This window comes from Cetorhinus maximus, chromosome 1 (assembly GCF_964194155.1).
Source record: "Cetorhinus maximus chromosome 1, sCetMax3.hap1.1, whole genome shotgun sequence".
NCBI lineage: Eukaryota > Metazoa > Chordata > Chondrichthyes > Lamniformes > Cetorhinidae > Cetorhinus > Cetorhinus maximus.
The window spans coordinates 72455241-72480606 of record NC_135879.1 but is presented as its reverse complement, the minus strand read 5'-3'; the positions used below and the strand labels follow the sequence as shown (position 1 = coordinate 72480606).

The 25366-nt window shown below is 44.9% G+C and overlaps 1 protein-coding gene across 7 annotated transcripts in view; it reads left to right on the top strand.

The window, feature by feature from the left end:
* spock3 (SPARC (osteonectin), cwcv and kazal like domains proteoglycan 3) overlaps positions 1-25366 on the top strand; it is a 708975-nt gene that overhangs the window by 626187 nt on the left and 57422 nt on the right. For 3 of the 7 annotated variants that reach the window (XM_078542409.1, XM_078542391.1, XM_078542352.1), the window contains exon 7: positions 1088-1216. In XM_078542409.1, coding sequence (XP_078398535.1) covers positions 1088-1216 — 129 coding nt within the window. The remainder of the gene's footprint in view (positions 1-1087; positions 1217-25366) is intronic. The other 4 variants (XM_078542400.1, XM_078542363.1, XM_078542382.1 and 1 more) reach the window with 3 other exon arrangements.

Genomic DNA, 25366 nt, shown 5'->3' with positions numbered 1-25366 from the left:
CCTCAACTTAACTTTATTTCCTATTGCTTGTATCTCTTACTTAAATGTAAGTTGCCCCTTATGTTAAAAGGAATGTGTTTATCTAATTCTCAGCTACTTGATGACACTCCCTAACAGCAGTTTCTCACCAACCAATGAACTTATGTTTCTCCTGCGATGTTAAGTGCTAGGTGCTGCTGACTGCATGGCCCGGGGTCCTCTTCTCACGCTCTCCTTTGGTGCTGCTGATCGTCTGTCCCAGGGTCCTCCTCTCACACTGTCCTCTAGGTAGCGTCCCAACCTCTGCCAGGACTTGTTGGCCATAGAAGACGCATTCCAAACGTGGCTAAATGGGTTAATTATCAACCTGTAAATCCTTCTGATATGCCTATGGCAGGCGGTAAGAGTGGGAGAGTTCCCTGGTAAGCCATTTGCAAAAGGCAACAGCAAACCACTGCAGTGCCTTGCCAGGCATAACCATGGACCAATCATAGAAGCCCATGGTCACCAACACCCTTTCAGGGCATGATACCTAAAGAGCAAGAAGAGAGTCTCAGAGGGTTAGCATTAAAATCAAATGCTTCACTTTAGTGTGAACATCTTTATTGTTGCAAGTGTTGTGAGTAATGGGGATAATTGCCAAAATTAGAAATGTACTTGCACACCTATAATAGTTAATGGGGGTGATGATCTCTCCTCTCTTTATGAATGAGGCTGTGCATTTCAATTTGAAAGCATGTATATATAAAACAAGTAGATGGTCTTACACTTCATTTGCTCCTACCCAGGGAGTCACGTGTTTAATTCTCAGAGCTGCTTGACACTCAAGCCTAGTTGCCTCAGCCTATCAGTTCTCAGCTAAAACCTGACTGCAATACAACATCAGGAGGGCAAGAGAAAAACTAACATATTTTTAATCAACCCATTTTTATATTCAGTTGATCAGTTTGTGAAGACTTGATGTATATTTTCAAAATTGTTGCATCTTTTAGGAGGATAAACAGTGCAAGATGTTTTGAATTTGGTGCAATGAAAGCAAACCTGTATAATTTGATATGTGTAAATCATTATTTGGTCACATTTTTAATGTCTGATCCTGTTTCTTTAGCAGAATGCAGTGACAGGGAGTTCAGAGAAGTAGTATCAAGACTAAAGGACTGGTTCAAAGTGCTCCACGAAAATGGAAACCACAACAAAAAGGCTCGTGGGCTTCAGAGACAAGGCAAGGACAGAGTTAGTGAGTGTCTTCATTTTTTGAATTGAACTTTCTACCTTTCTAATAATTGGAAAACAAAACACATTGTGCAATAATTAGAAATGCTACATTTAACCACCTGCCAAATGAGCATTTAATTTTTGAACAAATTAACTCTTCAAAATGTTCTCCTCCTCTCTCAGATGATTTCATACCGCAAGAATGTACATTTGTGATACTGACAGAGACAAAATTTCACATATAAATTCTTTAGGCTATTTGATAACCAATTTCCAATATCTATCTAGCGCTTAAACTGCCATTCCCCAGTTGTCGTTTTCTTTCCCCGAGCCCCTATTACGCAGTCTTCCGCTGTCGCACATGTGTGCATTTAAAATCTTGTACTACTGACTTGTGGTAATCGGAGGTGTAATACACCTTTAGGAGAATGTGAGCAGATTGACCACATGACTGCATGACCCAAGAGTCGTGTAGCCCGGGCTACAATGTTAAGTTAGTCTTGAGTAGGGTCTGTTTGGAGAAGCACACATCATGTTAGTGCTCTGTTGTCTGTGTAAATAAATAGCATGTACTTCATTTCATATTGGTCTCTGCGTCGGCAGTATAATCAACACTCCTGCTGACAGATAAACGTACAACCGGTTCACGAGCAAAGTGACCCCTTAGTCAAAACATAACAACTGGCGACGAGGAAAAACCACGACCAGTCGACGACACCAAGGAAAACCGTGAAAACTCAACTGAAGTGAATCAGCCGTGCCTTGCAGACTGATTGTAAGTACAGCCCTCACCATAGTCGTCGAAGTTATATCCCTCCAGTATGCCACAATTTGGCCTCATCAAACCGTTTGGTCAGACCACCGATGACTAGTCACATTATATTGAACGCCTCGTGTTTTTCTTTTTGGCCAACGACATATTGGGGGAGGAGAAGAGGGGGGTGATTCTCTTATCAACATGTGGCAGCAAAACATATGGCCTAATTCGTAGTCTAAAGGCACCCAACACCCCAGATTCCAAGAGCTGATGAGTTGGTGAATCTTGTGAAAAGCCATTTTCTGCCGAAATCCTCGGTAACAACGCAGCATTTTAAATTCAATTTGAGGTGTCCCGCCTCTGGAGAGACAGTTGCTTGCTATGTAGCAGCCTTAAAACAACTGACAGAGTACTGTGAGTTTGGGATGTCGATTAACAACATGTTAAGAGGCCAATTAGTGTGTGGTTTTAACGAAGACGCCATTCAAAAAAGGTTGTTGTTAGACAAATTTAGACTTCAGCAAGGCGCTGGAGTTGGCGCTCAAAATGAGAAGCGCAGTCAAAGATTCAGAAGGAAGCCAAAGGAGCACAAAATGGCGCCATTCTTCATGTCGAGAGGGAGGCACCAACTAGAAATGGCGCGGAAGCGTAGAGCTCCACGGAAAGGCAGGAAACAGCCACCATTAGCAGACCAGCAAAAACCAGTGGTTTAACGGATAAAAACCAAATTAATAATAACAGAATTGGAACCAGACAGCCTGCAAACGAATGACAATTTAATAGAACCAAGTGTTTCTCCTGTCATTGCAATGGGCACATTATGCGGTATTGTAGAGACAGATTGAGGCAAAATTTCAAACAAAAAGGCAAAAATCGTGAAATTCATATAATGGAGAACCAGAAGAAACAGAGTCAGATATTTAGTCACTACACAACTTAAAAATGGGTATAACAGAGCCAATCTACTTGACAGTAGAAGTCAACAGAAAAACCATCCGAATGGAGGTGGATGTAGGTGCATCCACAACAGTTATAGGGGAACACATGTTTAAGTATCTGATTAGAGGAGGCCACTCACTAAAGCTGGAAAATTCAGATGCTAAATTAAAGACATATACTGGTGAAGACATACGAGTAAGAGGTATATGCAAGGTTCCAGTACAATATAGAAGCCAATCTGTTAATTTACCCCTAATGCTGATAGCAGGCAGAGAACCGGGTCTCCTTGGAAGAAACTAGTCAAGAGAGATCAATCTTGAGAGATTACTGAGATCTCAGTCAGAAGCAGGAAATGTTGCTGTTAGGAAAAAGGAGCATGTAAAGACTCAACAAAAGGAACTCGTAGATCTGATGCTTCAGGTCAGAGCTCGAGTTGAAGTCAGTAACCTCCAAAAAGAAAAAGAAGACCTGCTGAAGGACTTTCGCATATTGCAAGATTCGCTCAGGTCCCAATTTTACCACTAAAAAGGTGTGAGAAGAACAGGAAAAATTCAGCATATCTTTGGCTGAGGTGAAGGATCAATTAGCCGAGAAAGCACAACAATACTTAATTCTCCAGGAAGCAACTAACAAATATCAAAAAGAAATGGAAGAGCTGAAGAATCAGCTACATGGAAGCCAAGAAGTTTTAAAAATACAGACCCCTGAGTTTTCAAAGGAGCTGACAGATGAGGAAATGCTGGAAGATTAAACCACTGAGTTTACTCAAGTTGAGCTTATACCTGAGCCTAGTCTGGCCAATAGGGAAATTGAAAAGGAAGCCGAGATTAAAGTCAGCGCTGCCAAGAAGAGAACCCATCAAAAGAAGACATATAGAAAGAAAAAGCAGAATTACTAACAAGGCCCCAAAAGTTTTTCTTACAAGACCAGCAGCTGATCATTCTGTGTTGAATTTAGCCTTGCCTGACATCCTGATTCTTAGAACCTGCCTGACATGTTGCCCTTCATATTAATGAACTAGGAGGTAAAGGGGGAGGAATGTGGTAATCTGAGGTGTAATACACTTTTAAGAGAATGTGAGCAGATTGACCACGTGACTATATGACCCAATAGCTGTGTAGCATGGGCTACAATGTTAAATTGGTCTTGAGTAGGGCCTGGTTGGAGAAGCACACATCATGTTAGTGCTCTGTTGTCTGTGTAAATAAGTAGCTTGTGCTTCATTTCATATTGGTCCCTGCGTCTGCAGTATATTGTTATCAATTCACCCGCTGACAGATAAGTGTGCAACCAGTTTGTGAGCAGTAGAACATAGCAGAACTGTAATTCTTTAAAATAATGTTAATTAATTCCCAGATTGACTACTTATCTCTTAGAATCTTTTAGAATCATCCTAAAGTCCTCAGTGGAAGTCATACCAGCTCTAAGTGGAAAGCACTTATTTGTGGCCTGTTGTGCCATCCTTGACGCAGTGGTAGTAGTCTCATCTCTGAGTCAGAAGATCATGGGTTCATGCCCCATTCCAGAGACTTGAATTCCTTAGGGGAGGTCATGCGGGATGGGGCTGAGGGGGTCATCAAACTATCCCTCCTCACCATGAGGCCTGGGAGGTAAAATCCCAAGAGGCCGGGCAATCTCCCAATCAAACATAGTTGTAAATGCTAGATGAGCCATTAAACCGAGGCCATGTCTGTCCTCACAGGTGAACATACAAGATCCCATCGTACTATTTGAAGAAGAACAGGTAAGTTCACCTCATGTCCTTCACAATATTTATCCCTCAAACAACACAATTAAAACAGATTATATGATCATTTAGTTTATTGCTATTTGTAGAATCTTGGTGTGTGAAAAGTGCCTGCTGTGTGTGCCTACACTGCAAGAACAATAACACTCAAAATTGGCTGCAAAGCAATTGGGGACATCCTGAGTTGTTAAAGGCACTTTATAAGTACAAGTTCTACCTTTCTTTCTTTCTTTTTAAGGGCATAATGGGTGGAAATCCTGGGATAGCCTGGCTGCATCCCCAAGCACAACAGCCAGATGATTCACCACTACCGGTTCAGAATTCACGATGATATATAATTGGGACACACACCCAGCAGAATTTGATCCATCCTGAATTTTAGCATCAGTCAAAGCCAAAGTGTACACACTCTTCTTGGCCACAAGAATTTCAGACCCTAACTTTTCCTGAAATCTGAAGTTGGAACAAGGGTGTGACTATTTGTAGATGGAAAATGATATGCTGGCAACGAATATCCATAGCTGAATTCCCAATTTGTGTTCCAATTGCTCAGAGCTCTACATGAGCAGTGATTCACCATTATTTTCTGTTGGTGAAACAATCCTATTTATATTTCACCACCAGCAGGGGGATTAAACATAAACATCACGTCAAAAGAAGATGAGTGCCACCACACCACGTGCCTTCCGATACCTTCCCATTTTGCTTTTTGGACCTGAAATTTCACCCAGTATGCTGCCTGCACAGACTCTGTGCAGAAGGAGCAGAAAGTCTAGAATGTAATCCCTCTTTGCACCTGGTTCAGATATTGTATTAGGGGCACAAGAGGCTTCTGTTGCATCATGACACGAGCATCATGAGACGGTTTTGTATTCTAGGGAAGCATCCAGGCCTCCAGCAATTGCACTACTTTGTTCTATGGGGTACAGTGCCAGCTGATACATCAAGGAAAAGGTGCAGCAGCAGGCCATGCAGCCCACCCAATAATTCCACACATCTTAAAAGTGAACTAATTGTAGGTTTTTAACTTTCAGCCATCTGTTATATACGGTGTCTAAGTTTTCTCTGTGGAAAAAATAATTGGGTGGGGTGGTTAATGGCAGGCAATCCACCACCACCTGCACATGAATGTTTAGCTTTATTCCTTGTCTTCATATCTATCTCTGGTGAACATGTTACTTGTTCTTTGTTGTGCTAGCTCTTGTTCACTTGCTAGACCCTTAGAATCTTTGGGTGGATGTTTTTAACGTGGAGTGGAGTAGTCATTTGAAGATGTTTGTTTAGGACCTTGACATCTCCACTCCTTACTCCTTACCAAGGAACCATGACTTGCATGATGGACATTCCTTTAGGGACTTTGTCAACTCTTTTAAAAATGGAGAAGCAGGAAGGGCCAAAGATGAATAAGAGTAAGAGACATTGCATGATTTAGCAGCACCCCTCAAGGAGCAGGACAAAAACGAAGCTATAAACATTGGACTGGAGAACCGTTTCAGGATCAGATTTCACTGCACAAAAGGTGAAACCTACGAAACAGTGAAAGGGTTTGATGAAAGGGGTTTGCAAAAATAAATAACAATGCATCTCAGTTACATATGAACCTGATGAAGGTAAAAGCCTGTATGTGTTGTATTTTTTTATTTATTCTTTCACAGACTGTGTATGTCACTGGCTAGGTCAGCATTTATTGCCCATCCCTAAATGTCCTTGAGAAGGTGGTGGTGAGATGCCTTCTTGAACTGCTGGAGTCCATGTGGTGTAGGTACACCCACAGTGCTGTTAGGAAAAGAATTCCAGAATTTGACCCAGTGACAGTGAAGGAACGACGATATTGTTCCAAGTCAGGATGGTGTATAGCGCGGTGGTGATGGTGTACCTATGGATTGGCTGCTCTTCTCCTTCTAGCTGGTAGAGGTTGTGGGTCTGGAAGGTGCTGTTGAAGGACCCTTGGTGAGTTATTGCAGTGCATCTTGTAAATGGTACACACTACTGCCACTGTGCGTCAGTTGTAGAGGGAGTCAATGTTTGAGGTGGTGGATGGGGTGCCAGCCAAGTGCACTGCTTTGTCCTGGATGGTGTCAAGCTTCTTGAGTGTTGTTTAGGAGCTGCACCCATCCAGGGAAATGGAGAGTATTTCATCACACTCCTGATTTGTGCCTTGTAGACGATGGACAAGCTTTGGGGAGTCAGGAGGTGAGTTACTCTCCACAGGATTCCCAGCCTCTGACCTGCTGTTGTAGCCACAGTATTTATATGGCTGGTCCAGTTCAGCTTCTGGTCAATGGTAACCCCCCAGGATGTTGATAGTGGGGGATTCAGTGATGTTAATGCCATTGAATGTCAAGGGGAGATGGTTGAATTCTCTCTTGTTGGAGATGATTATTGCCTGGCACTATTGTGACACGAATATAACTTGCCTCTTATCAGCCCAAGCCTGAACATTGTCCAGGTCTTTCTGAATATGGACACGGACTGCTTCAGTACCTGAGGAGTCATGGATGGTGATGAACATTGTACAATTATCAGTGAACACCCCCATTTCTGACCTCTTATGGAAGGAAGGTCATTGATGAAGCTGGTTGGGTCTAGGACACTACCCTGAGGAACTCCTGCAGCACTGTCCTGGAACTGAGATGATTGAACTTCAACAACCACAACCATCTTCCTTCATTCCATGTGTGACTCAAACAAGCGGAGAGTTTTCCACATGATTCCCATTGACTTCAGTTTTGCTAGGGCTCCTTGATGCCACACTCAGTCAAATGCTGCCTTGATGTCAAGGGCAGTTACTGTCACCTCACCTCTTGAGTTCAGCTGTTCTGTCCATGTTAGGGCTAAGGCTGCAATGAGGTGTGGAGCTGAATGGCCCTGGCGGATTCCCAATTCAATGTCAATGAGCAGGTTATTGCTGAGTAAACGCTACTTGATAGCACTGTCGACGACAGCTTCCATCACTTCGCTGATGATCGAGAGTAGGCTGGATTGGATTTTGTCCTGCTTTTTGTGGACGGGACATATCTAGGCAATTTTCCACATTGCTGGGTAGCTACCATGTTGTAACTGTACTGGAACAGTTTGGTAGGGCTGTGGCTAATTCTGGAGCACAAGTCTTCAATACTATTGCTGGAATATTGTCAGGGACCATAAGCTTTGCAGCATCCAGTGCCTTCAGCTGTTTCTTGATATCACATGGAGTGAATTGAATTGGCTGAAGATTGACATCTGTGATGCTGGAGACCTCGGGAGGAGGCTAAGATGGATCATCCACTCTGCACTTCTGGCTGAAGGTTGTTGCAAATGCTTCAGCCTTGTCTTTTGCATTGATGTGCTGAGCTCCCCTATCATTGAGGATGGGGATATTTGTGGAGCATCCTCCTCCAATGAGTTGTTTAATTTTCCACCACCATTCACAACTGGATGTGACAGGCTTTCAGAGCTTAGGTCTGATCTGTTAGTTGTGGAATAGCTTATCTTAGTCTATCATATGCTACTTTTGTCGCTTGGCATGCAAGTAGTCCTGTGCTGTATTTCACCAGGTTGACACCTCATTTTTAGGTATTCCTGGTGCTGCTCCTGGCATGCTCTCCTGCACTCTTCATTGAACCAGGGTTAATCACCCTGGCTTGATGGTAATGGCAGTGTGGGGGATATGCTGGGCCATGAGGTTACAGATTGTGGTTGAATACAACTCTGCTACTGCTGATAGCCCACAGCTCCTCATGGATGCCCATTTTTGAGTTGCTAGGCCTGTTCGAGATCTATCCCATTTAGCATGGTGGTAGTGCCACTCATACCAATGCTGTCATGGACAGGTGCATCTGTGACAGGGAGCTTGGTGAGAATGACGTCAAGTAGGTTTTTCCCTCTTGTTGGTTCCCTCGCCACCTGCTGCAGACCCAGTCTAGCAGCTATGGTTGGGACTCAATGTTGAGTGCTCCCAGGACAGCTCCCAGGACAACTCCCTCCCAACTGTATACCACTGTGCCACCATCTTTGTGGATCTGTCCTTCTGGTAGGGCATACTTAGGGATTGTGATGATGGTGTCTGGGACATTGTGTGTAAGGTAAGATTCTGTGAGTGTGACTATGTCATACTGTTGTTTGACTAGTCTGTGAAACAGCTCTCCAACTTTTGGCACAAGCTCACAGATGTTAGTTAGGAAGACTTTGCAGGGTCGACAGGGCTGGACTTGCCATTATCATTTCCGTTGCCTAGGTTGATGCTGGGTAGACTGCCCGGTCTAATTCCTCATTCCTTTTAGACTTTGTAGCGACTTGATACAATTGAGTGGCTTGCTAGGCCAATTTAGGCAGTGGGAGTGTTTGTCATTTAAGAGTCAACCACATTGCTCTGGGTCTGGAGTCATATGTAGGCCAGACCAGCCAAGGATGGCAGATTTCCTTCCCTAAAGGACATTAGTGAACCAGATGGATTTTATAGCCTTGAAAATAGAGAGCACTGATATATTTGAGTGCACCTTGAAAGGTTTTTTTTTACCTTAACTGGGAAGTTGGTTTCTGAACAGTTGCACTCACTACTTTACATGGACCCTTGACTACATCTTGTTGAGGAGGGTGCCAAAAGATGGCACATCTTTTTTCTACTTGCTTCACCATGAATTCCAGAACTCTCTCAGTAAAGGAAGCATTCCTGTCTGCATCAATGTGTACTTCTATTCCATCAAAGCTGCTCTCCAAACGACCTTCTTTGGGACCCACAGGAAGTACCATTGCAGCATTAAGGTGCAGTAACCACATTTTTAAGGCCTATATTTAGAAATTGTACTCTTGCCTCCCTGAGCTGGGGAAAGGGTGCCGGCTACACAGCACCTCCATGCTAATAATCGGGCAGTGCATAATCTGAAGAGGTTTTCTCCAAAGTGCCATCTGCAAAAAGTGCTCTTTCATAACAGTGTGTGTATGATTGGTGAGAACCTTTATTCGCCTACATTGACATTAGAGGTCAAACCATATATAAGCCTCTCATTACACGTGTATGGCATGTCAAATTATGCAGAGGCATCCATCCAAACATCCCCCTTTTGACAGAAAAAAGTGCATGCAAAATTGCTTGCAAACTAATCCACTTTAATTGAGTGTTACTTTGGTTGCAAGTTAGATTTTGTAACTTTCTGTGATATACAAACCCATATTTTTTACACACAAAATAATAACATTTAATATGTTTTGATATTTTTTAACTAGACAAATCCTTCTCTCTAACAGTAAATCAACAGATGAGACTAGAGGTTATAAAAATAATATAAAGATAAAACTAAAGACTCTGTATCTGAATGCACGAAGCATTCGAAACAAAACAGATGAACTGAGAGTGCACATGAAAATAAATAAGTACAGTTTGATAGCCATTACGGAGACATGGCTGTAGGAGGACATGGATTGGGACCTGAATATTAAAGGGTATCTGAAATGTAGGAAGGTCAAGAAGTGGTGGAAAGATGGAGAGGTGGCTCTGCCGGTAACTAATGCTATTAGCACAATAGAGAGCGATTACCTACATTCAGGAAACCAGGATGTGGGAATGGTTTGTGTAGAGATGAGGAATGATAAAGGCACAAAGTCACTTGTGGAAGTTGTGTACAGGCCCCATAATAATAACCACCTGGTAGGATGGAGCATAAAGGAAGAAATAATGGGAGCTTGTCAGAAAGGCATGGCGATAATCATGGGAGATTTTAATCTACATATAGGCTGGAAAATTCAGATGGGCAAAGGTAGCCTAGGTGAGCAGTTCATAGAATGTTTCTGGGAAAGTTTCTTAGAACAGCATGCTCTGGAGCCAAACAGAGAGAAGGTTAAACTAGACCTGGTATTGTGCAACAAAATAGAATTAATTAATGACCTCATAGCGAAGGTGCCCCTAGGTAGCAGTGACCATAACATGACTGAATTTTACATTCAGTTTGAGGGAGAGAGGAGAGGGTCTGAGACTATGTTTTTAAACTTAAATAAGGGCAATTATGAGGGCCTGAAAGCAGAGCTGGCTAAAGTAAATTGGCAAATTAGCTTAATACATAGGTCAAGAGAAATGCAATGGCAAACATTTAAAGGGATATTTCAGAATACACAGAATAGATACATTCCAATGAGTAAGAAAAAGTCCAAGGGGTGGAAGGTTAAAGATAGTATCAAACTTAAAGAAAAGCATATAATTGTGCAACGATAAGTGGAAGGCCAGAAGATTGGACAAAAGATAAGGAACAGCATAGGATGACTGAAAGATTAAAAAGGAGGGAAAAAATAGAGCACGAGAGAAAGCTTGCCAGAAATATAAAAACAGGTGGGTGTGGGTAAGAGTTTCTATAAATATATAAGAAAGAAAAGAGTTAACAAAGTGAGCATTGGTCCACAGAAAATGATTCTGGAGAATGGATAATGGAAAACAAGAAAATGGCAGACGAATTGAACAGTTATTTTGCATCAGTCTTCACTATAGAGGATACAAGTTACATCCCAGAAACAGCTACAAATCAGGAAATGGAAGGGAGGGAGGAATTCTGGAATTATTACAATCACCAGAGAAGTGGTACTGAGTAAGTTGTTGGAGCTGCGAGCTGACAGGTGCCCAGATCCTGATGGACTTCATTCTAGGGTCTTAAAAGAAATGTCTGGTGAGACAGTTGATGCATTGGTTTTAATTTTCCAAAACTGCCTAGATTCGGGGAAGGTCCCATTAGGTTGAAAGATAGCAAATGTAACTCCATTATTCAAAAAGGGAGGGAGACAGAGTGTGGAATTGTCCCAGATTTGCACTAAGTGCAGTAGTAGGCGGGTAAAACGTTTTACCTGCCAGCCGCAATGGTGGCTTTTCATGCTGTATCGTCCCAAACATGCCGCATTAATTATGCATCCCCGGGAAACACGCCATTTCCATGACTGGCGGGCTCTCAACCACCCGCCACGCCATCATCCTGCTGTTTCATCACGCCGAGCACCATACTTAAAGTGCAGCCGCGCGCACACCTCTCAGTGCTTCCAGCCACAACTGCTGCAAAGAAGACATGGTCCTGAAAGACAAAGGACTGCAACCCCCAGGTTCAATGATGCGTCCCTAAAACACTTTTTGGATACTATGGAGACTCGCTGTGATGTCCTCTACCCCCGCTCTGGCCGCAGGATGGGCAGCAACATCACCAATCTGGCTTGGGAGGTAGTAGCAGTGGTGGCCAGTGCCAACGTCCTTCAAAAGAGAACAGCCAGCCCGTGGGTCAAGAGGATGAATGATTTCCTCTGTTCCACCAGGGTAAGTCACTCTTCTCATCAATCGCAACTCACACACTCACAAACCCATCTCACATCCACAGGGCGCTCACTCACTGCTAGTTCAAGGGACATCACCATTTACTCTCTCACACACACCTTCATTGTCCTCATCCCATCCATGGGACCATTCACCACACACACATGCCAGGCATACTTATCATCTGCTCTGGCAGGCGTACTGTTTACTATGTATGAGCAGATGCACCATGGTGGGATCTAGCTTTAGAGTAGCCTTGGGATCACAGTCTGGTGAGCAAATCGCACTTTCTGATCCACAGCAGGCGGCGGCAGGGACTTCCTAGATGTCTGGCATTCGGGGGACTATTGGAGGCCAGAAATTTGTTGAGTCCAAGCCAGATGATGAGCCCCCGGATTCGGTCATGTCACAGTCGCAGGAGCTGCAAAGGCAAGCTCGGGAACATCAGCAAGGGATGTCCGCTGCACTCCTCAGATTGCAAGGCATGATGGAGGAGTACGCCCGCCTTCAGGCTGAGGTGATAGCGCTGACATGCCAATGCAACGAGGTCAATACTGGTAAGATGGTGGCCGCCATGAAGATCTTAGTCCAGGACATTGCTCACACTCCCTGGACACATTACTGATGCCTGAACCTCAACAGTGCTTGTCATTGCTGCCAGAATGTCGTGGGCAGATGCCACAGAATTCCATCATTCTCTCTGTGTGCTCCCAGCTGGTGGGGCTGGCCCCTATCTTTTCAGCATCTGTGACCAGTAACACTGTGCTCCTGAAGGGCTCAGGTGCTGAAGGCAGACAAAGGAAGATGCTTTTAAAGTTTCATGGTCGCATCTCTGTGATATGACCCTGATCACAGAGCACCAGCGAGCTGCCCTTGGCCAGACAGGAGTCAGACATACTCAGAGGCTCTGGGAAGATCTATGGAGTGTCGTCATTGCATGTCGCTCTCATCCTCCTGCAATCAAGCAACTATTAGGGCCTCCACTGTGTCTCCATGATAGGAGCATTATCACAGAGGATATGCGTGCTGCCATGAGGAGTCAAACATTCATAAATGCAATGTGAGGATCTATGGGGTCTCCTCACTGCATGTTGTCATCATCCTCCACAAATCTAGCAGCAATGAGGGCCCCCCGAGTGCGCCTGCCTCACCTGGCCAGTGCAAGGGCCTCATTGCCATCATTGTCGCCTTCGAGGACCTTCTCACCCTCATCATCATTAAAGTCGTCCTATTCGGAGGACACCTCCAGCTCCTGCTTCTCCTCCACAGCAGCTCCTATCCCCATTGCAGCACCAGGTTGTAAAGGGCACAGCAGGTGATGACAATGTGTGACACCCCCCTGTGGACTGTATTGTAGGGCTCCAACAGACCGCGCCAGGCACTGGAACCTCATTTTCAGCATCCCGATGGTTTGCTTCATCAAGTTGCGAGTTGCAGCATGAGCACCGTTATACCTTCGCTCTGCTCAAGCCTGAGGCTGCTGTACAGATGTCATCAGCCATATCCTCTGCGGGTAGCCCTTGTCCCCAAGGACCCATCCCTGCAGCCTCCGTGGACCCTGAAAGATGTCAGGGATCTGTGACCACTTGAGTATGTAGGAGCTGTACACACTCCCTGGAAACCATGCACAGACCGACAGGATGCGTTTCTGGTGGTCGCACACCGGCTGCACATAGTTGACTACATGTTGCGACAGAGATCTTAGCGCCATATGAGTGCAATTGATGACACCCTGCACCTGTGGGAAACCCGTATCTGGGAAAATCCAATTGCACTTGCATCTTGGCTCTCCTGGTCCCAGGTGGAATGCACAGGTTGTGTGCCTTTGTGAAGATGGCATTTGTGACCTCATGGATGCATTTGTGGGTTGAGGCTTGTGATATCCCACAAAGGTCACCTGTGGAGCCCTGAAAGAAGCCACTGGCATGGAAATTGAGCGCCGCTGTCACTTTCACAGCCACTGGCAGTGGATGCCCTCCAATTCCACGTGGTGCCAAATCCTGCAGTAGCTGGCAGATGTGACCGACCAGTTCCCTAAACATGTGCAGTCTTCAGCGACACTGGGCCTCAGTCATCTGCAAGAATGAAAGGTGGTGCCTATAGACCCTGGGTCTAGCTAGGCGCCGACCAGTGACAACTTACTGTAGCTCTTCGGCGGCGTGTGCGGGAGCCCCAGCCGCCCCTTCTTCTAGAGGATGCTGGTCTTCCCTCTGCACAGCCAGGCTCCTCAGTTGCTCTCTTCTCCATCATCTTCACTCTCTGTACACCACGAGGCACACAGCTAGTTCACTAGGTTCCATGATCCTGATGTACTCCTCCGGCAGGATGAAAGAGAAAGAGATGCTTGGGTTAGCTTGGGTGTACTAAGAACCTCTCTTAGTTAAGTCTGAAGACCCCTTAACACATCCTGGAGAGTGCAGGCTACCACTTAGATGACCAGAGAAAAGTGCACTGCATGGCTGCTCGAAGCCCCACCTTCTCCACCCCACTCCACCTGACCGATTGGAGGCAGCTTTGCCCATTGGACTGCATGCTGTGCTCTCAGCTCAGGCACAGGCTTTCTCAGAGCCCATACTACAAGGCTGCACTGTTAGCTTGAACCATGTGAGATACTGGCTCAAACTGGGATGGTGAAATTGCAAGAGGCTGTGAGTTACTCCACCAGTGACTGCTGCACGGCCAGCTTCAAGGAGATTGTACATCATGCCAAATCATCCAACTGTTCTGTAATCCACTAAAATGCTCATTAGTTTGCAGTCTGTGTTCAAGGGGTGAAAAGCTCTGGAGCACTTGGTGGCATTTTGATGCCTTTGCGTTGCTTGAGTGGACAGAGAAGCTGGAGGCTGGATTCCAATCATATCAATGTGACTGCACCTGAACTGTCTCAGCTACAGAGGAATGGTCACTTTACGCAAGGTTTCACTAATGCGTGGCCATTTCCCTCGCCCACTGCCCCCCCTCCCCCCCCCCACCTCGCAAGTACTTGTGAGCTATATTCAACCGCAGGGCAGCCTCTGCTCCCCTTTCCCCAAAGTTACTGCAGCGCAGCCTTTGCCCCTCCCCCCCAAGTCACCTCAACCACAGGGCAGCCTTTGCCCCCACCCCCAAACACGCCTCAACCTCAAAGTCCAACAGGCATCCCTTGCGAGCGCTACACGACTTTACTGTGCACTCACCTCCAAGTCCCCCTCAAAGTGCAGTCTACCAGGTGCACGCCTTTTATACGCTGTTGTGAAACACATTGGCGTGTTTGGGGCGGACAATCCAGTGTGGCTAGGGGGGTGGTTGAGTCCAGTAGGCTAGCCTTATAATGATATGCAGATGTATTACAGTGAGGCTCCCAACGTCCGATGGCAGGAAACATGGCCCGCCGTCGATAGGCTGACTGGACGATTGCAACGTGAAACTGATTTTTGGCCTTCTCGCAATATTGTTTGTTCACACCATCGAACACCGTCGACGCTGGTGGGAACGGGTGATTCGCCCAGAAAGTGGGAAACTACAGGCCAGTTAGCTTAACATCTGTCATAGAGAAAATATTAGAAGCTATTAGTAAAGAATCTATAGCAGGGCACTTGGATAAGTTCAAGGTAATCAGGCAGAGTCAACATGGTTTTGTGAAAGGGAAATCATGTTTAACCAACTTATTGGAGTTCTTTGAGGAAGTAACATGTACTGTGGATAAAGGGGAACTGGTGGATGAACTATACTTAGATTTCCAGAAGGCATTTGATAAAGTGCCGGATCAAAGGTTATTGTGGAAAATAAAAGCTCATGGTGTAGGGGGTAAAATAATGGCATGGATAGAAGGTTGGCTGACTAACAGGAAGCAGAGTAGACATAAATGGGTCTTTTTCAGGTTGGCAAGATATAACGAGTGGTGTGCCACAGGGATCAGTGCTGGGACCTCAACTGTTTACAATTTATATAAATGACTTGGGTGAAGGGATGGACGGGATGGTTGCCAAATTTGCTGATGACACCAAGATAGGTAGGAAAGTAAGTTGTGAAGAGGACATAAGGAGGATACAAAAAGATATAGATAGGTTAAGTGAGTGGGAAAAGATCTGGCAAATGGAGTATAATATCGGAAAATGTGAAATTGTCCATTTTGGCAGGAAGAATATAAGAGAAGCATATTATCTAAATGGTGAGAGATTGCAGAGCTCTGAGATTCAGAGTGATCTGGGTGTCTTGGTGCATGAATCACAAAAGGTTAGAATATAGGTACAGCAAGTAATTAGGAAAGCTAATAGAATTCTATCATTTATTGCAAGGGGAATTGAATACATAAGTAGGGAGGTTATGCTTCAGTTATACAGAGCACTAGTGAGACCACATCTGGAGTATATACAGTATTGATCACCTTATTTAAGGAAGGATGTAAATGCATTGGAAGCAGTTCAGAGAAGGTTTACCAGACTAATAAAAATAAAAAACTACTGCGGATGCTGGAAATCCAAAACAAAATCAGAATTACCTAGAAAAACTCAGCAGGTCTGGCAGCATCGGCGGAGAAGAAAAGAGTTGACGTTTCGAGTCCACATGACCCTTCAGCAGAACTGAGTGAAGTTAGGAGAGGGGTGAAATATAAGCTGGTTTAAGGTCGGGGTAGGGGTGGGGGGGGAGGGGGGGGAAGAGAAGTTGGGGGTGTGGGGGGTGGTTGTAGGGACAAGCAAGCAGTGATAGGAGTAGATAATCAAAAGATGTTACAGACAAAGGAACAGGGAGGTGTTAAAGGTGGTGATATTATTTAAGAGAATGTGCTAATTAAGAATGGATGGCAGGACACTCAAAGTACAGCTCTAGTGGGGGTGGGGTGGAAAGACTGACAGGGTATTATAGTTATAGATTTTAAAATAATGGAAATAGGTGGGAAAAGAAAAATCTATATAAATTATTGGAAAAAACAAAAGGGAGGGGGAAGAAACGGAAATGGGGGTGGGGATTGGGGAGGGAGTTTAAGATCTAAAGTTGTTGAATTCAATATTCAGCCCGGAAGGCTGTAAAGTGCCTAGTCGGAAGATGAGGTGCTGTTCCTCCAGTTTGCGTTGGGCTTCACTGGAACAATGCAGCAAGCCAAGGACAGACATGTGGGCAAGAGAACAGGGTGGAGTGTTAAAATGGCAAGCGACAGGGAGGTTTGGGTCTTTCTTGCGGACAGACCGCAGGTGTTCTGCAAAGCAGTCGCCCAGTTTGCGTTTGGTCTCTCCAGTGTAGAGGAGACTGCATTGGGAGCAACGAATGCAGTAGACAAAGTTAGAGGAAATGCAAGTGAAATGCTGCTTCACTTGAAAGGAGTGTTTGGGCCCTGGGACGGTGAGGAGAGAGGAAGTGAAGGGGCAGGTGTTGCATCTTCTGCATGGGCATGGGGAGGTGCCATAGGTGGGGGTTGAGGAGTAGGGGGTGATGGATGAGTGGACCAGGGTGTCCCGGAGGGAACGATCCCTACGGAATGCCGCCAGGAGGGGTGAAGGGAAGATGTGTTTGGTGATGGCATCATGCTGGAGTTGGCGGAAATGGCGGAGGATGATCCTTTGAATGCGGAGGCTGGTGGGGTGATAAGTAAGGACAAGGGGGACCCTATCCTGTTTCTGGGAGGGAGGAGAAGGCGTGAGGGCGAATGCACGGGAGATGGGCTGGACATGGTTGAGGGCCCTGTCAACGACCGTGGGTGGAAAACCTCGGTTAAGGAAGAAGGAGGACATGTCCGAGAAACTGTTTTTGAAGGTAGTATCATCAGAACAGATGCGACGGAGGCGAAGGAACTGAGAGAATGGGATGGAGTCCTTACAGGAAGCGGGGTGTGAGGAGCTGTAGTCGAGGTAGCTGTGGGAGTCGGTAGGCTTGTAATGGATATTGGTGGACAGTCTATCATCAGAAATTGAGACAGAAAGGTCAAGGAAGGGAAGGGAAGTGTCAGAGATGGACCATGTGAAAATGATGCATGACCCCACCATTAAACATCAAGCCATTGTTTCCAGGACTGTCACTGACCTCATCTCCTCTGGAGATCTTCCTCCCACAGCTTCCAACCTGATAGTCGCCCAACCTCGGACGGCCCGCTTCTACCTCCTACCCAAAATCCACAAACAGAACTGTCCCAGCAGACCGATTGTGTCAGCCTGTTCCTGCCCCATGGAACTCATTTCTCATTATCGTGACTCCCTTCTCTCTCCCCTTGTTCATTCCCTTCCCACCTACATCCGTGATTCCTCTGACACCTTACGTCACTTCAACAATTTCCAGTTGCCTGGCCCCAACCGCTTCCTCTTCACCATGGACGTCCAATCCCTCTACCCCTCCATCCCCCACCAGGATGGTCTGAGGGCCCTTAGCTTCTTTCTTGAACAGGCCCAAACAATCCCCATCCACCACTACTCTCCTCCGTCTGGCTGAACTTGTTCTCACACTGAACAATTTCTCCTTTAACTCCTCTCACTTCCTCCAAATAAAAGGTGTGGCTATGGGTACTCCGCATGGGCCCCAGCTATGCCTGTCCCTTTATGGGGTATGTGGAACATTCCTTGTTCCAGTCCTACTCTGGCCCCCTTCCACAACTCTTTCTCCAGTACATCGATGATTACTTCGGTGCGGCTTCATGCTCTCGTCGGGACCTGGAAAAATTTATTAATTTTGCTTCCAATCTCCACCCCTCCATCATTTTCACATGGTCCATCTCTGACACTTCCCTTCCCTTCCTTGACCTCTCTGTCTCTTGTCCTCACTTATCACCCCACCAGCCTCCGCATTCAAAGGATCATCCTCCGCCATTTCCGCCAACTCCAGCATGATGCCACCACCAAACACATCTTCCCTTCACCCCCCCTGGCGGCATTCCGTAGGGATCGTTCCCTCTGGGACACCCTGGTCCACTCCTCCATCACCCCCTATTCCTCAACCCCCACTTATGGCACTTCCTCATGCCCACGCAGAAGATGCAACACCTGCCCCCTCACTTCCTCTCTCCTCACCGTCCAAGGGCCCAAACACTCCTTTCAAGTGAAGCAGCATTTCACTTACATTTCCTCTAACTTTGTCTACTGCATTCGTTGCTCCCAATGCAGTCTCCTCTACATTGGAGAGACCAAACGCAAACTGGGCGACCGCTTTGCAGAACACCTGCGGTCTGTCCGCAAGAAAGACCCAAACCTCCCTGTTGCTTGCCATTTTAACACTCCACCCTGTTCCCTTGCCCACATGTCTGTCCTTGGCTTGCTGCATTGTTCCAGTGAAGCCCAACGCAAACTGGAGGAACAGCACCTCATCTTCCGACTAGGCACTTTACAGCCTTCCGGGCTGAATGTTGAATTCAACAACTTTAGATCTTAAACTCCCTCCCCCATCCCCACCCCCATTTCCGTTTCTTCCCCCTCCCTTTTGTTTTTTCCAATAATATATATAGATTTTTCTTTTCCCACCTATTTCCATTATTTTAAAATCTATAACTATAATACCCTGTCAGTCTTTCCACCCCACCCCCACTAGAGCTGTACTTTGAGTGTCCTGCCATCCATTCTTAATTAGCACATTCTCTTAAATAATATCACCACCTTTAACACCTCCCTATTCCTTTGTCTGTAACATCTTTTGATTATCTGCTCTTATCACTGCTTGCTTGTCCCTACAACCACCCCCCACACCCCCAACTTCTCTTCCCCCCCGCCCCCCCCCCCGACCTTAAACCAGCTTATATTTCACCCCTCTCCTAACTTCACTCAGTTCTGCTGAAGGGTCATGTGGACTCGAAACGTCAACTCTCTTCTTCCCCGCCGATGCTGCCAGACCTGCTGAGTTTTTCCAGGTAATTCTGTTTTTGTTTTACCAGACTAATACCTGGAATGGGCAGGTTGCCTGAGGAGGAAAGGCTGGACAGGGTAGGCTTTTATCTGCTGGAGTTTAGAAGAGTAAGAGATGAGTTGACTGAAACATAATGAGATCCTGAGGGGTCTTGACAGGGTAGATGTGGAAAAGATATTTCCTCTTGCGGGACAATCTAGAACTAGGGATGAGGTGAAATTTTATTGAAATTGAATTGAATTTTATTGAAAAATTGAAATTTTTTTCAATAATTTATATAGATTCTTCTTTTCCCACCTATTTCCATTATTTTTAAATCTAAAACTAAAACTTTGTTAGTCTTTCCACCCCACCCCCACTAGAGCTGTACCTTGAGTATCCTGCCTTCCATTCTTAATTAGCACTTTTCTTCGATAATATCACCACCTTCAACACCTCTTTGATCCTTTTGTCTGTTACATCTTTTGATTATCTGCTCCTATCACTGCTTGCTTATCCCCACAATCACCCCACCCTCAACTTCTCTCTCCCCCCGCTCCCCCACCTTAGACCAGCTTATATTTCACCTCTCTCCTAACTATACTCAGTTCTGCCGAAGGGTCATGAGGACTCGAAACGTTAACTGATTTCTTCTCCACCAATGCTGCCAGACCTGCTGAGTTTTTCCAGGTAATTCTGTTTTTGTTTTAGAACTAGGGATCACTGTTTAAAAATAAAGGATCGTCCGTTTAAAATGGAGATGAGGCGAATTTTTTTCTCTCAGAGAAATCTCTTCCTGAAAAGGTGGTGGAAGCAGAGTCTTTGAATATTTTTAAGGCAGAGCTAGAAAGATTTTTGGTAAGCAAGGGGGTGATAGGTTATTGGGAGTAGGTGGGATGCAGCTTTGAGGTTACTGTCAAACCTTATTAAGTGGCAGAGCAGGCTTGAATGGCGTACTCCTGCTCCTTGTTCATACGTCCGTATGTCTCTGCCACTTTGACTTTCACATTGACAAGATCTTTTTCCCCATGCAATGACAAACAAATATTTGAAATGAAAAGGCACTGATTCCATTCATTGTGATTGTATTTACAGAGTCCCAGAGTCATTTTCTTTTTCAAATTCAATTTTAAATGTTTTTAGTATCTTCATTTCGACTAGCTTGAAAATGAGGTGATTTAGTTTGTTCACAGATATAACAGTCCTTTCCTCAGATATAAGTCCGTAAAGAAAATAATCACACGAGTGAAAAAATAATCCTTCTTTCTTATCCTTTCCATTTTGTCAGTCCCTATCCAAGATTTTCACACACAATCCTTAAAACATGCTGATCATTTTATGGTACACTTACAAGTTGTTGTTGGTTGCTTATCTAATGTCTGTTGTTTCCTTGGATGATGTTGCTGGTGTTGGTTCTCTGGGCAATGTTGTTGTCGTGATAGATGTTGATTCTGATTTGCTGTGCTTGTTCAAGTACAAATGACCTCTGGAACTGATAGTTATTGAGTTTCATGTTTAGTTGGCAAAATCAGATGTGTTTCATCAGCTGTTTGCTAGAAGGAGCAGCTTCTCCGGTTGAGGGAGGATGTTTGCGATTGCAACAATAGATCTGGTCGTTCTCTTTCACGTTGTATGATCAAGGTGACAACTTCTCTATACAAGCCCCAAATTATCAAATGGACTGATTTTCTTGAGTGTGATGAATGCTTCTGCTCTCCAACCCTCAGCTTTGGCAACAATTTGGCAGCTTTATCAAAGTGAAATTTGACTTCCTGTCATTTCACTTTGATCTTGTCACTCACTGTTGTTACTGCTTCTGGCTTCAATAGTGTTTTAGTTGTTGGAAGAGTATTCTGGATGTGGCATAACATTAATTACTGGACTGGGTGACTATCCACGCTTTCAGTAGGTGTGCTTCTGTACTCTAAGATTGTCTTGTACACATTTGTGCTCAATCTAGTAGATTTTTTGATGATCCTTTTGGAAATTTTCACCTCTGCCTCAGATAGTGTGGAGATGATTTGTAGTGCTGAACTTTCCAACCATCCATGAAGTATTTGAATTCCTCACTCATGAACTGAGGCATATTGATCCTCATCACAATGCCAGAAATGCCGTGACGATTGAAGACGTTCTGTGATTTCCCTGTAGCCGTTGATGTCAGCTGATCTAATAATTCACAGTAATCTGAATAATAGTTGATGGTGACAAGATAATCACTTCCAGTGAGAGTGAAGAAATCTTCTCCAAGCTTCATCCTTCATCTGTCTGGAATGTCACGAGAGGCTCTTTAGCTTGCTCAGCATGATGTCCATTGCAAGCACTGCACTGCCTCATGTGGCTCTTAATCTCATTGCTCATGTTTGGCCAGTGGAGCAATTCTCTTGCCTTTCTCAGACTAGACTTGATTCAATGATAGCTTGCATGGATGCGCTTCAGCATCTCTTTTCTCATTTCTTTAGGAATATTGACTCTAGTCCCTTTGTATAAGATCAAGATGTCACCTTGGGTGGTTATTTCATGTTTGTATACCCAATACACTCTTACAGCAACAAGTAGGTTCTCAATGGTTTCAGGCCATGCTTTCATCACAACTTCCTGTAGCACTTGAAAAGTTGCATCTCATTGCATATTTTGCATGATCTGAGAAGTTATGCTTGTCTGTCAGATTGAATGTCTCTGCTAGGTTGATGACTTCCAGAGCATGTCATGCCGTTGCTTCTTGTTGAATCTGGGAGATCTCACACTTTGAAGGAAGCTGTTGATGCTAAAACAAAGGGAGTTGTCAACAGCATTTTGGCAATGTACATCTGCTCCCTTGGGTGAAGTGCTTATCTTATTAAAGAAAGGTTGAACAAGTTCTGCCTATACCCATTGGAGTATAGAAGAATGGGAGGTCATCTTATGGAAACTTATAAGGTCCGGAGGGGACGTGCTGGGGAGATACCAGAAGAATGTTTCCACTTGTTGAGGAGACTAGAACTTGGGGACACAGTTTAAGAATAAGAGGTCTTCCTTTTAAGACGGATATATTAATAATTTTTTTTCTCTCAGAAGGTCGTTAGTATGTGTAATTCTCTTCCACAAAAAACAGTGGAGGCTGAGTCATTGAATTAATTCAAGGCAGAGTTAGATATATTTTTGATAGACAGGGGAGTCAAGTGTTATGGGGGCAGACAGGAAAATGGAGTTGAGACCATAACCTGATGAGCCATGATCTAATTGAATGGTGGGTCAGGCTAGAAGGGCTGAATGGCCTACTCCAGCTCCTAAGTCCTATATTCCTATGTTCCCTTGCCTGTACTTCACTTCCAAGTGATATCTCTGCGAACAATGTAACATTCTTTGCACACTCTTTGGAGCAGATAGAGTTAGTTTGAGAAAGATGCTTTGAAGTAGCTTGTGGTCAGACTCTACCATCATTTTACTCTCTTACAAAGAGTTACTGGTTGAAGTGCTTACAAGCAAAGACAATAGCCTGGCACTCTCTCTTGACCTGTGCATAACATTGTTCAGTTTACATTAACCCTCTGGGTGCAAATGCAACTGGCTGTCCTTACTGCATGAGGGTTGCTTCAAGTCACTGGCATCACACTGCCAGGTGACTTCATTGTTGATAGCATTACCCCAGCACTGGCATTGTCATCACTAGTTGTTTGACATGATTAAAAACTGCTTCTTGTCCTGTGCCCCATTACCATTTCACATCCTTTGCAGTGAGCTTGTGTAGAGGTTCATACACTGACAACAGATTGGGCAAGAACTCCATCTAGATAGTTCACAAATCCAAAAAAGCATTGCACTGTCTTCACATCTGTTGCTGCATCTCTGTTACAGCTCATACCTTATCAAGATCAGGGCAAAGTCCTCTAATTGTTAGTACATGACCTATGTACTTGCCTTCAGTCATCTTCAACTGCAAGTTTTTCTTCTTCAGATTCAGGTTCACCTGGCGAGCATTCTCCAGCAGTCTCACTAGATTCCAATCATGGTCTTCAATAGCGTCTTCCATCGTTTCTCCACACCTGTTGACTAGGAGATCATCCACATTCGATAAATCAATTTCCAGTTGATCATATTTGACACTACTCCAATAAATTGAAGTGCATTTGCTTCATTGCACCTGTGCTGGCACTAGTTCTTCAACGACAGCCATCTGCTATTTCCCACCCTTTCCTCATATCAATTTTTATTCTGTCTTTTCAAAGACTTATTAAATTCACTCTTAAGTTCTTTAATTGCCTCTATCTCAAGAACCACTTGTGTTGAATTCCATATTATTGTACATTTCTGTATAAAGACAATCCACTTCCCTTTGTAATTCCAATGATAATCCTACCTCTGCCTCTTGGTACCGATTTGTCACTGGCCTGTAACTTCCACACTCCCCAGCATCAGATTTGGGGGGTACCCGAAAGATGCGCTGGGGAATTCCTATGGCAAGTTCCCAGGTAAGGGTTTGCATAGCAATTTCCCAGAAGTGCACACTTCCTCTGCACTGCACTGGGAACCATCCGAAAATGCAATTTAAGATGCAAACTTGGGATGGTTCTGCCAGAGTTATACCTACAGTCACCCAGAAAAAGTTGGAAGAATTAAAACCTCTTCTAACTTCTGAGTAGCTATTGTAAAGACCCAGACCGACCCCAAGGGACTCCCCACACCCCGATTCCCCCTCTCCCATGGGACACGTCCTCCCCCCTGCTGACCCCTTCTGACCTCAGACCCTGCCCCCTCCAAGCTCAGATACCTCCCCCCCAACCACCCCAGCCTCAGAACCCATTCACCTTGGACCCCCCCAACCCCCTCCTAACCTCAGACATCACCCCAACCTCGGACCCCTCCCCAACCTCGGGCAACCCTCCCTGAGCTCGGAAGCCCCCCCCCCCAACCTTGGACCTCCCATCCCCCTCGCCGCCCTCCAACCTCGGATCACCTCCCCCAGACCACAACGCCCGGACCCCCCCCCATCGGACCAGCCCCACAAACCTCTGGACACCCCCAAATCGTATGCACTCACCTTAGACACTTACCTTCCCCTGGCCTGTCAACCTCCCTGGCCCTTTAAATATACCTGCTTTACAGCAGTACATGCTGTAAATAAGGGGGCATGGCCTCCTTGAATACACTGGAGCTAGACTTCCCTGGAGCCTGCGAGGAGCCTTTCAATGCAGGTCCCAAGCAGCTCCGGAGAATGTTATTTTCAAGACCAGGTAAGTAGGTATTTATTTCTTCTAACTTCTGTGGGCCAGCACTTTCTGACGCTAGTCAGCTGTTACGGCCCATTATGTCCAAAACTTCCTTTCAGTGCATACCCAACACAAAATATTTCAGAAATCTTGAAAACCTCTGCAAAATCCTCCTCAATGTTCTCTGTTCCAGTAAAAAAAAATTAACCCTTTTTCATAACGATAACCTCTCACTCTTGTATAATTCTAGTGAATTTTTGTAACACTCTTTCCATAACTCTATCTTTCCTAAAATGGAGTATCAAAACCTGCATACATTACTCCCATCTGCAATCTAATTACTGTATTTCACAAATTCAACGTTGCTCCCTTACTTTTGCATTCTGTGTTTCCATATTTAAAACATAATTTTCTTTTAACCTTTTTGACCTTTTCTATTTGCAGATCTGTCTTAAAATATGATTGTATCAGTACCCTTTGATCTCTCGCAGGGAGAATTG